At 41.7% G+C, this 13,051-nt stretch overlaps 1 protein-coding gene across 1 annotated transcript; it reads left to right on the forward strand.

Annotated features, from left to right (window-relative positions):
- Positions 1-425: 425 nt before the first annotated feature.
- On the forward strand, positions 426-2,408 carry LOC130083558 (uncharacterized). Its single transcript, XM_056248637.1, has 2 exons — positions 426-1,970; positions 2,045-2,408. Exons 1-2 carry the CDS (start codon positions 1,208-1,210, stop codon positions 2,089-2,091), a joined length of 810 nt encoding a protein of 269 aa, XP_056104612.1. The 5' UTR covers positions 426-1,207; the 3' UTR covers positions 2,092-2,408.
- The last annotated feature ends 10,643 nt before the right edge of the window (positions 2,409-13,051 follow it).

A 13,051-nucleotide genomic window follows, 5' to 3' on the forward strand; every position in this document is an offset into this window, starting at 1 on the left:
GTTAGTTTTGTCATACGAAATAAACGACACACGTATTTGTGTGCTCAAAGTGAGAAGTTGTCTCTTGCTAGTTACTGCAATTTCCACAGCATTGTCTAATTGACTGATTTTCTTTTAAATTACCTTGAACTTTGAAAAAATAAAATATTATTATTCTTGCGTCATGAAATCCTATCCGACCATTCAGACTATAAGCTAAATTAATTTGAGTTGAATACACCAAAAAATGTATTTTTGTAATTTTGAAGGGTTATATATATATATATATATTGTCTGCTTGACAGGACCATACAAATGTGTGTATCTTGTATTAGAGCAGTTAAAATTTGTGCTTTGAGTACATTTCTCTCATACTGACCACTGGATGTTCAACATGGCACTTGTGATGGCCCAAGGCCACACAGGCAAGGCCGGGTAACGGCCAGCAATGGTAATACCAGCACACATGGGTTAAGCATGCAGGTTAAGTTATTTTTTGCAGTTAGCCACACCCCAAACAATTCATGATTTCAAAACACAGATCATATAGTTTATTTCAATTATAATATACATTTATTTGCTTTAGCCATACACTGTTTAAATGGAGTGCACACATTTTCACATTGTAGGGTTATGTAAACATTTTCTGTTCTATTAATTATTGTTTCTTTGTTACCATGTTGGAGAGAGATCTGTCCTGGGGGAAGAAAGGCGTGGCCAAGGGTGGAGGACTGTGATATCCTGTGGCCTGCCAATTAAGACATACCATGTGCTGGCATGTCGGAGGGGGGTTTTGGGTTTAGTTTGTGTTACTTTGTACTTGTGGTATTTGTCGTCCATTTTGTTTCCCCTTATGTGTAAATTGGTTTGGCCAAGCCACTATATATGTTCCCTTGTGTCTCATTTAGGGAGGTCAGTTTGTTTAGTTCATATCTTGTTTTGTTGTATGCTGTTTTGAGTATACTTATATTTTGTTGACCTCTTTTATAGGCCTGGTTGCTAACTTTTTGGTTTCTATTGTTTAATATTTTTTGGGTAAATAAAACAAAACCCTCTTTTTCAACAAAAACTCCTGTTTTCCTCATTGCCGGACTGTTTGGTCCGTGACAATTGGTGGCAGCGGTTGGATTATCCCGTTGAGGAAACAGGATTTTTTTTTTTTTTCTGCTCTTCCCTTTTCCAGTTTTTTTTATTCTTTGGTTGGTGATCCCTCCAACACTGAAGAAAGATGATAAAGGGAAAAGGTGGAAAAAGACTTGGTGTGTCTACAGTGGCCCTGGAGAAGCAAGCCAGTGAAGAGGAAGAAGGTGGAGCCTCAGGAGGGGCTGAGGACACAGAGGGTAAGGAGCCAACTCTCTCTGACTTGATGGCCATTTTTCAGGCGCACATGGGGCAGCAGGAGGCTCGAGAGGCAAAGCAGAATGAGGCAACTGTGAGACAAGAACAACGTTTTAAAGCTCTTCAACACCAGTTTCAGCTTTTGCAGTTAGAAGTTCAGGCCCGTACATCTGTGGTGCCAAATCCACTTTCGGACGACTCTGATCCTCCAGATAGGGAGGTTCAATCATCCACTATGCACCCTCTGCCAGACCAAGCTGAGCCCATGATGACCACTCAAACAGGGGCCTCGGTAGGTCAGTCTTGCTCACAACATAAGCCCAGGTTGGAAAAATTAACTGATAATGATGACATTGAACATTTCCTCATTACATTTGAACGCATTGCTGTAGCATGCAGGTGGCAGAAAGCTGATTGGATTTTTCAGTTAATTCCATTACTAACTGGCAAAGCTAGAAGTGCATATGTTCATATGGACAGTGATGACTCCCTTGACTATGATCAGGTAAAATCAGCCATTCTTGCTAAATATGACATTAACCCTGAGGCCTACAGGCAAAGATTCCGCTCCACAGAGGTGAACTCTGATGAGAGCCCCAAGGAGTTGTATGCAAGGCTCAAGGAGCTTTATGGAAAGTGGGTCCAGCCTAAGGGTAAAACCATCCAGGAAATTGGCGAAGTGATGATACTAGAGCAGTATCTGAGAATGTTGTCTCCTGAGCTGCAGGTCTGGGTCCGAGAGCACGACCCAAATTCAGCCATGGAGGCTGCTAGACTGGCTGAGGTTTTTGTGGCTGCCCGAAAGAAGGGACAACCATGGAGTTATAACTCATGGAGAACTGCGAAGGATAATCGCAAACCAACACACGATCCAGGCACCGGGGTGGGTAAATTCCCCATGATGGAAAGCCAACCAGCTAACAGACCAGTAAAATCCTTAGGGAGGAAGCCAATCTGTTATCTTTGTGGAGTAGAAGGCCATACGAAACCTATGTGCCCTAAAAACTCAGTTAACATGACTCAGATGTGCTTTGTACCACGAACTCAGGAGGAACCTGAGCTCAAGAAGGTCCAGTCTATTAAAATGAAAAACATTGAAGTTAATGGGAAAATGCTCAAGGCTCTGCTTGATTCCGGAAGTGATCAGACACGTGTGCACCGGAAGTTTGTACCTCCCTATATAATTAGCACGGAAGACACCATACCTATCTGTTGTGTACATGGGGATGAAAAGAGCTATTCAACAGCTGACATGTACATAAAAGTAGATGGGCAAACCTACCTGTTGAATATTGGGGTTGTCGATGGCTTACCTTTTCCTGCTGTGCTAGGGAGAGACATTCCAGTGCTGTTTGATTTGTTAGAGTCAGACCAACGGCGAAAATGTAATGCAGTTGTTACCAGAGCACAGGCAACGAAATCCAATGACTACTCTGAGACTCTATGTACCCTGCCTTTCTACAATGAGGAGTTGGAGCCAGCACCCGGGAAGTCTCGGAAAACTCGCAGACAGAGACGGCAGGAGAAGTTCCAACATACAGTGGTGAAACCACCAACCCATCCTGAACCAGAGTTACCCTTAGGGTTTCAAATACCAGAGAACCTTATCGAAATGCAGAAAGCTGATCCATCTTTAGTGTCTCTCTTTCAGAAAGTAGAGGGAAAGGAGCCAGGAGCTGGGCAAGACTCCAACAGAGATGAGTATATTCTGCAAAATGGCATGCTCTACCGTCAACAAGGGTCAGTGTTGCAGTTAGTGGCTCCCCAAGCGACTAGACAGACCATACTCACCATGGGGCACTCTGTTCCCTGGGCTGGCCACCTGGGTAAGCACAAAACTACAGCACGCATCAAACGTCATTTTCACTGGCCTGGCTTAAGCAGAGAGGTAGCTGAATTCTGTAGAAGCTGCCCTCAGTGCCAAATAACATCAGCTAAAACTCCCTCCAAAGCTCCCCTTCGACCCTTACCCATCATTGGCACCCCATTTGAGCGCTTGGGAATGGATATTGTGGGTCCTGTTGAGAGGAGTAAATTAGGGAACCGGTACATGCTGGTCATAACAGACTATGCTACAAAATACCCTGAAGTTTTTCCACTTAAGTCTATAAAAGCAAAATCAGTGGCTTTCTGTTTGGTGCAGTTCTTTTCCAGAATGGGTCTCCCTTATGAAATACTAACTGATCAGGGAACTAACTTTATGTCTACACTGCTAAAACAGGTGTACCAGTTACTCGGTATAAGGAGCTTGAGAACCACGCCGTATCACCCTCAAACAGATGGACTGACAGAACGCTTTAACCAGACCCTGAAGCAGATGCTCCGGAAATTTGTCAACGACAGTGGTACAGATTGGGATCAGTGGCTGCCTTATCTTCTCTTTGCCTACAGGGAAGTACCCCAAGCCTCCACTGGTTTTTCTCCCTTTGAACTTTTGTACGGGCATGAAGTACGAGGTCCTCTCTCGCTGCTGAGAGAGATTTGGGAGGGAGGCAAAGGGAAAGAGGAATCAATTAATATAATATCCCACGTTGTTCAGATGAGAGAGCGGCTGGAAAGGATGAGCGAACTCGCCCAATCACATATGGTGGAGGCCCAGCAACAGCAGAAGTCCTGGTATGACCGGTCAGCCCGGCAAAGATCTTTCAACCCGGGACAGAAGGTGCTAGTGCTTCTCCCCAGTGATGACAACAAACTCCTGGCAAAGTGGCAGGGGCCGTTTGCGGTATTAAAGAAACTTGGGCCCACCACATACCAGGTGGCAACCCCAGGGCGGCCGCGGTCAAGCAGGACACTTCACATAAATCTCCTGAAGGAGTGGGTGCAGCGACCTGAACTTCATGGCAAAGATCTCGCGATACTTGGCTCCACCCTCCCCTCAATACGGTGCAGTCGTCCTGTCCCCTTTGCAGAAAAGCATCCCCAAAGAATGATGTTTCCACCTCCATGCTTCACGGTTGGAATGGTGTTCTTGGGGTTGTACTCATCCTTCTTCCTCCAAACACGGCGAGTGAAGTTTAGACCAAAAAGCTCTATTTTTGTCTCATCAGACCACATGACCTTCTCCCATTTCTCCTCTGGATCATGGTCATTGGCAAACTTCAGACGGGCCTGGACATGTGCTGGCTTGAGCAGGGGGACCTTGCGTGCACTGCAGGATTTTAATCCATGACGGCGTAGTGTGTTACTAATGGTTTTCTTTGAGACTGTGGTCCCAGCTCTCTTCAGGTCATTGACCAGGTCCTGCCGTGTAGTTCTGGGCTGATCCCTCACCTTCCTCATGATCATTGATGCCCCACGAGGTGAGATCTTGCATGGAGCCCCAGACCGAGGGAGATTGACCGTCATCTTGAACTTCTTCCATTTTCTAATGATTGCGCCAACTGTTGTTGCCTTCTCACTTGTCTGATGTCCTTACACAGCTCTCTGGTCTTGGCCATTGTGGAAAGGTTGGAGTCTGTTTGATTGAGTGTGTGGACAGGTGTCTTTTATACAGGTAACGGGTTCAAACAGGTGCAGTTAATGCAGGTAATGAGTGGAGAACAGGAGGGCTTCTTAAAGAGAACCTAACAGGTCTGTGAGAGCCGTAATTCTTACTGGTTGGTAGGTGATCAAATACTTTGAACAATAAAATGTATATATATACACATATATTATACACACTTTTATGTTAGATGTGATTAGTCGCGATCAATCGATTTGAAAAAAAAAAAACGGTTTTTTTTATTAATCACTAAATTAATCTTAAAAGTGGGCTTTTTTTTTCCTCCATGCCAAATTTTGCTGTCAAATGTGACTTGGATATGTTTTTGTGAGACAGTCATCTTTACTCTGTTTCTCTGGCTGAAGCTGTAAGCCTGCCACTGTACTTCTTCACAGAGAATATGCCGTGCGTGTGTTCAGGTAAGAATGATAAAAATCGCTTTGCATTGAAATGTCATTGGAGCAATTTACTGTCCCTCACTGTGGCGCTGTAGCTCAGCTGATGTGCTTCTATAAATAGGGTGATGCAGATGCGTTTCCGTGATCTCATAAACTCAGAGCTTAGAGCTGATAAATCCAACTTGCTGGTAAGAAAATGCTTTGGTTTGAAGCTGGATCTCTGGGATGGGATAAATGTACAGTACATATTATGCACCATCCTGTTCATCTACACGATATACAGTACAGCATACACAGTAAAAACACTGGTAGTTACTGAAACAGATTAATCAAGAGTGTGCTAGTTGTTTGTCCTCAGTTTTCCCTGTTGTAAACTTTTGTCCTTCATGCACACTCTCATTTTCCCTTCGGTTTAAGCCTCTGAGATCATGTTAACTCTTGTAAGTAGCTCAGAAGACACACTGTGTAAACAATACTGTCATTGGCCAAAAGACGTGAAGAACAAAGTCATAAACTATCCAGAGGTGTGGCTTGATGTCAGCACAGTTTACAACAAGTGCTAAACACCTACCTGCCATCTTCACAAGTCAAAGTTAGTTACCCTGCTGGCCTACCCTAGCTTGCTACAAGTGACTAATGAACCAATGAAGTTCAATGAAGTTTCATTTTCTTAAAGGGCTAACATTTCTTATCTTTGCAGATTATATACGCCATTAAAAATCCTGATTCTCATTCTAAAAAAAAAAAAGTGTATAAGCAGCAATTGAATTTTCCTGAATTTTCAACATCATTACTCCAGTCTCCAGTCTCACATGATCCTTCAGAAATCATTCTAATATGCTGGGGTCCGAAAACCAGTCAGTATCTGGTTTGACTACCATTTGCCTCACGCAGTGCAACACATCTCCTTTGCATAGAGTTGATCAGGTTGTTGATTGTGGCCTGTGGAATGTTGGTCCACTCCTCTTCAATGGCTGTGCGAAGTTGCTGGATATTGGCAGGACCTGGAACACGCTGTCGTATACACCGATCCAGAGCATCCCAAACATGCTCAATGGGTGACATGTCCGGAGTATGCTGGCCATGCAAGAACTGGGATGTTTTCAGCTTCCAGGAATTGTGTACAGATCCTTGCAACAGGTGGCCGTGCATTATCCAGCCCGTTCTCATCCTTTGGCGTCATACATGTGACGCTTTGTACATTTCGTCGAAATCTTACGCACATGGCATCCTTTAGCATCAATATGAGACGCAGAACCCAAGGCGTCATAACCGTACCCTACCCCAGACCTAAACCTACCCATAACAGTGCGTGTTGTATTAGCCGCTTTCCGACCGGAGGGACTTTTGCAGTTCCTAGAACCTAAAGTTCCTATAACCTTTTTTTTTGCGTGTTCCGACCGGACTAAGTTGGGGATTTTTTAGTTCCTCAGACCGTAGTTCCTATAACTCTTTCAGTACCTAGTCTAGAGCGAGGACTTTTTTAGTTCCCTTTCCCTAGGTCTACGTTGATTGGTTCAACTTATAAGTCACGCCCAGTGTCAACACATTTTATTCACTGTCTGTTGCAATTCGCCTATGTATGCTATGCTAACTCATAACATAACGCATTCAACCAGCTAATTGCTATGCTTGCTAAACTTACCCGTCGTTTTGTTTGTCTCCTGCGCTCTGCTCTTCTATCTTCTTCCATTATATTACTTAAGATCATATTACGCTGGAGCCTTCGTCTTCTTTGTTTCTCTGTACAGAACTCAAGCATAGTCTTTAAACGCCGCCGTTCGTACTCGTTATTAAGCTCCCGGCAAGGCAGAACAGGAACATTCCGATAGCCTCCTCCATGCTGGTTTGTTGTTGTTGTATGTGGCGCCGCCGCCGCCGCCGTGCTTGCGTCACTCCCTTACCCCTCCTACCAGTTCCTATGGCCACTTGGCCAGTGCGAACGCAAACAGCAAACCGAGTTTGGGGGAGAGTAGTTCTTAGAACTGTTTAGAAGTGGACAGTTCCTATAACTAAGTTCCTGTAACTACTTGGTCGGAAAGCGCCTATTGACGCTAAAGGATGCCATGTGCGTAAGATTTCGACGAAATGTCATATGGCGTCACCTATATGACGCCAAAGGATAAGAATGCGTTTATGCTGCAACATGAGGTGATGGTCGTGGATGAATGGCACAACAATGGTATCTCTGTGCATTCAAAATGCCATCAATAAAATGCACCTGTGTTCGTTGTCCATAACATACGCCTGCCCATACCATAACCCCACCACCACCATGGGCCACTCGATCCACAACGTTGACACAAACCGCTCAAACACACGATGCCATACACGCTGTCTGCCATCTGCCCTGTACAGTGAAAACCGGGATTCATCCGTGAAGAGAACAAAGTGCCAGACGCCATCGAATGAGAGCATTTGCCCACTCAAGTCTGTTACGATGACGAACTGCAGTCAGGTCGAGGCCCCGATGAGGACGATGAGCATGCAGATGAGCTTCCCTGAGACGGTTTCTGACAGTTTGTGCAGAAATTGTTTGGTTATGCAAACCTATTGTCTCAGACGATCTTGGAGGTGAAGATGCTGGATGTGGAGGTCCTGAGCTGGTGTGGTTACACGTGGTCTGCGGTGTGAGGCCGGTTGGATGTACTGCCAAATTCTCTGAAACGCCTTTGGAGACGGCTTATGGTAGAGAAATGAACATTCAATTCACGGGCAACAGCTCTGGTGGACATTCCTGCAGTCAGCATGCCAATTGGATGGATTATCTCGGCAAAGGAGAAGTGCTCACTAACACAGATTTAGACAGATTTGTGAACAATATTTGAGAGAAATAGGCCTTTTGTGTACATAGAAAAAGTCTTCGATCTTTGAGTTCAGCTCTTGAAAAATGGGGGCAAAAACAAAAGTGTTGCGTTTATAAATTTGTTCAGTGTATGTTTGTGTGTGTTATGAATTATAGTACTTTTTATACAATTAACATTAAAAACAACAGGGTAAACATCATGCAGAGTTCTAAGAACACTTTTGAATCTATTAGCGTAGTGTTGATGCTATTCACACATATTGAACAGACAGATTGTGTGCTGGTGTGACACATTTTCACACAAAGACATTTCCTGTCTGAACTAAACCCTCTGAACATTTTCTGGTATAAACAAAGAGCAACGCATGAAGACATGCTACAGAATAGTTTATAAAATAGCGGAAAATACATTTTCCCTCAGTCTCAGCTCTGAATACGAAGCCTTTCATTCTCAGGCAGAATGGGTTGTGTCATTGCGTTTGATAAGAGACAATCAAGAGAAGAGTGAGAATAGCAGACAAACAAGAGGAACCACTTGAAAAAAAGGCTTTCTCTGAATACGGGCATTTCAAGTGGCTAAAAAAAGCAGATTTGGAAGCTGGAGGCATGCTGTTTCTCACACTCAGCAGGCATTACTCTGACTGTTTGAATTATACAAAGAGAGTGTTGAGTCATGCATCATGTGAACTCGGCCTTCTACTGAAAGCTGAGTAATCTCCACGTTGCTCAGATTCAAAAACTTCTTAACATTTTTTAAACTATCATTTATTTATTTACAGATTGTGTAATGTATTCTGTGTCATCAAGGTTTCACATTTTAAGCTCAATGCTCCAGGTCTGGCCCATCTTACCAGCTCTGCACTTCTCATTTCACAGGTCATTGCATCATCCAAAAGTCTGAAGGACATTCTGATCATTTGTTTCACACTTACAAACGCGAGTATGCTTTGGCATACTTTTTGAATGTTCTGAATTCCTGATAAAGATGAGCCAAGTGATAAGTACATCATGTTTTAGATGTTCAAACCAACTGCTTTTGCTTGATTGTGCACAATTTGAGCAAAGTGCGATTAAGTTCACACACACATAAATGTTAAAAATGTCTGATGTGCAAAAAACATGTCACAATATCTGCCCTGATTCACATAGTCCATTCTAGTGCAGTGTATTTTGTACTTATCAAATATTTAAGAGGAAATGTCTTGTGAATAGAGAGAAGACAGGAGCCAAAGGAACATTCTTCACAGTCTGTTCTATTTTGGATTGACAAATAGGTCACAGAGTGAGACAGATTCATTGAACATGTTATAAAACATGGCCTAACCTAAAATAAATGTATTACAGATTATTGATCATTCATAAAATATGTACTTTAAACCACATTGCACATGATCAGCTACAACAAAACAATCAGATTCATTTCCACAGCTAGGTGTCACTGTTTTGTTGTAGGCAAAGCTCTAAAGGCAGTGCTCTCTGAGATCTGTACACTTTTTTAAATACCAATGTTATATTTGCAAATGCAATGTATCAAAAACATGCATTACATGTCTTAAGTATCTTCCGATTAACACATTTTGTCGACAATGTTGCATCTAATGACAGATGAGAGAGGGTTCCATTGAAATGCAGGGAATTGTGTGAAATCTTTCTTTTAAAGGTATTGTAGGTAGAAATTTTATAAAAAAAACTTTTTTTCAAATTTGTTTAAACTTTCTGTATATATCAATGCATAATTAAAATGTAAGTAGTCTGATAAAAAGAGTATAAAAATCGAATGTCTGTAGACCTCTCACGACTGTTTTAAAGACAGCTCATTATTTCCATTCACTCCACCCCCTCCCTTCTGGGCTCCTTCCAAAGCCACGCCCCCAAAACACATGAACTCGCGACTCCGACCGCTGAGCTGAAGACACATTATTTACCTGAGACGAGCGGAGAGGAAGGAGCGCAGTGCATGAAGTGACTTCATGTCAGAATCACATGTAATAAAAAAAAACTAACTTTATCGTTATGAAGAAAAACAAATAAGATTTATTTTTGTACTCACTATCAAGCTAGCATATTGATATCGGTAAAGTTTAAAATATATATTTATTGATTCGCTAACGAGCTAGTTATCTATAAGGCAAAGCTAAAAACAGGTTGCATGATACACGTTTTTCCATTGCCATCATTTACACTGTGATGAAGATGAATTTCGTGTAAGATTCATAACATATATGGTGTTCTGCATGTAAGAGTTTCCATGATGAAAGCATTGTTGACTCTAAAGAGGACTATCTGATAATCACTCTCCAGAGACAAGTACCGCATCGTCAGCTCGAGGACAGATAAATCGTTGTTTATCCAAAGACTTTTTGTTCATTACCTTTTCTTTACTGTCTTCCTTTTTTTTCCCTGGTTTGCCTTCGCGAACTGCATATGTGAATTTTGATTGGTCTTTCTCTGCCATTGTTTTGCTATTCCTAGGTTCCGTGCCTCTTGAATTCCTCAAATCAAACGGGTACGCGCAAGTGGGCAGGTCCTGTGTGGCAAAAGGGTGGTTGCCATGGTTGCGAGAGAGTGACAGTCGCCTAAGCAAATCCTTTGTTTCGTCCCGGAAGGAAATAATGAGTTGTGTTTAGTGCAGATTAAACGGTCTAGAGTCACTCGATTGTTATACTCTATTTATCAGAGTACTTACATTTGAATTATGCATTGATATATATAGAAAGTTTAAACAAATTTGAAAAAAAGTTTTTTATAAAATTTCTACCTACAATACCTTTAATCTGCAAAGCTTCGTTAGCCGGGGAAAGGTCTCCATTAACATACTTCCACATGACTGGTGTTGTTTGGAATGCTATACAGAGTTTATTACAACTGTTTATGTTGATCTATTGGTGATGCTCACTGGTTCAATAAAAGTTCAATAAAACAATGGAAATTAAGCAGCCAGAGGTCAACCATTTTAAGTTTTAAAATAAATTATATATTATATATATTGATGTTAAATATATGTATATTAAAATAATTTATAGTATAAGTCATTTGGTCGCTCTACTATGAGTAGCTAGAAGGTTTCTTCTTACACACTGTGTTTGCATGTATAAGCTTATAGTGAAAAATAATATTTGCCTTTCCTATTTGTTTTTTATTGCCCGTGTGTCTGCCAGTTGTATTACATGAGGCCAAGGGGAATTGCATTTTACCTGAAGATTCAATTTTGTATTTGAGTCACTCTAATGGATGGAAAGATACAAAAGGAAAAGCAGCTAACATGAGAAATCCCAGTGGAACTAGAAATAAAATATACACATTTTCATATAAGCATATAACTGCCAGTTTTTTATATATATATATTCTCATGTTTGTATTGTATATAGGATCTCTGAGCTAATATCAGTAAATGATCCTGCTTTGTTTGCAAGAGTTCTAACACCCCGAGAGGAGACGCACCAGACAACAACACAACCATTATCACAGCTTAGACAGGTCAGGGCAACTATCTCATGAGACTGGAGTAAATAAAGGCACAGACACAGAGCATAGCCTCATTTAACCTGTCTGCCGAGTGCTGAGATCATTATATGAGTTTATTTGTTTGTGTGAAGTTGTCTGATCACACTCTCTCTCTTTCACATTCTTTTGTGCAAAACTAGTTACAATTCTGCAGGTATAAAGCAAGTAACATACCCTTGTGAGTAAATTGGATTGGCTTAGCTGAATCTACTAGTACAATAATATGAAGAGAAAGTGTGCATTTCAAGCCTGTTTATACAGATTTTTCAGCAACAAATTATGTGGTAAAAGGCAAAGGTGTGCTGTGATAGGTTAATCTATAGCAAAAGGCAGAGATCTGCTGTGATAGGCTGATCTCTATAGCGATAGACAGAGCTTTGCTGTCATAGGTTGATCTCTATAGCGATAGACTGAGCTCTGCTCTGATAGGCTGATCTCTATACTGATAAGCAGAGCTCTGCTATGATAGGTTGACGGCTTTAGCATTAGTCCAACTGGGAACAAGTTCAACAGTGACAGACTGAGAGCACAGGTTGATTATTGCATGCTATAGTTCAGAGATTCCTTTGGTTTGCCCTGACAATCTATTGCACACCTTTTGTGCAACAATGTCCCCATCACAATGAGTGTGTATTTAGCTTACAATATGATCCCCACCACAGTGCTATTGTCCTCACCAGCTAGTTCACAAAAAATGTAATATTCTGTCATCATTCACTTACCCTCATGTCGTTCCAAACCTGTATGACTTTTTTCTTCTTCTGCGGAACACAAAAGAACATATTTTGGGAAATGTCTGTTTTTTTTTTGTTTTTTTTTTGTACATACAATGGAAGTCAAAGGGCATGAAAACTGTTTGGTTCCCAACATTCTACAAAATATCCTCTTTGCATATTTGGGTGAATTATCCCTGTTATGCTAGTGATTCATCAGACAGTCCTATTGCTGAAGGAACCTTGATATGAGACTGTGTTTCAATTTTTAGGTAGTGGAAGACCAGCATACTCGTGAGCAAACATGTGGCTGTCTTGAGTAAGGAAAGTGACCCCAGATAACACCACTCTCACCTCTCACGACTCATAAATCTACCATTCCATTTTTGGTAGACCCCCAAATGTTCATAAACAAAACACCTCTTCTATTAGCCAATGCCCCGGAGTTGACAAAGAAACTCCCTGAGGGGTCTTACTGAGGTCAGGCATCAGGCTGTGCAAAGAGGAAACTCTTGCGCTTGCTTTTATGCAGGATAACAGAGAGGTCAGACGTGATCTACTAATTAAGATACTTTGCCTCAATGGCATTGGAGGATTTCCCATAATAGCCCCTTGGAAAATGAAAGGATCAGATAACTACGTTCCGTTTGCACACTTTACCATTGTAATGAGCTTGTGCAAATATGCAGCTCAGTTGTACTCAAACATGTAAACAAAAATGGCACAAAAATCTAGTGACAAACAACTGATGGAATTGGCTCTCTGAATTAGCTTGAACAAAGTTTTTACAAACATGCAATGCAATGAGCACTTCTTATATTCACTATAC

The sequence above is a fragment of the Rhinichthys klamathensis genome, unplaced genomic scaffold (genome assembly GCF_029890125.1).
Source record: "Rhinichthys klamathensis goyatoka isolate OS25496 unplaced genomic scaffold, OSU_Roscu_1.1 h1tg000056l_1, whole genome shotgun sequence".
NCBI classification, from domain to species: domain Eukaryota; kingdom Metazoa; phylum Chordata; class Actinopteri; order Cypriniformes; family Leuciscidae; genus Rhinichthys; species Rhinichthys klamathensis.

What these genes read in the sequence shown, in the direction of transcription:
- LOC130083558 (XM_056248637.1), top strand. Translation starts at nt 1,208, where the DNA reads ATGATAAAGGGAAAAGGTGGAAAAAGACTTGGTGTGTCTACAGTGGCC. An exon ending in AAAGTGGGTCCAGCCTAAGG is followed by an intron (nt 1,971 to 2,044) that starts GTAAAACCATCC and finishes CCTGAGCTGCAG; the next exon opens with GTCTGGGTCCGAGAGCACGA.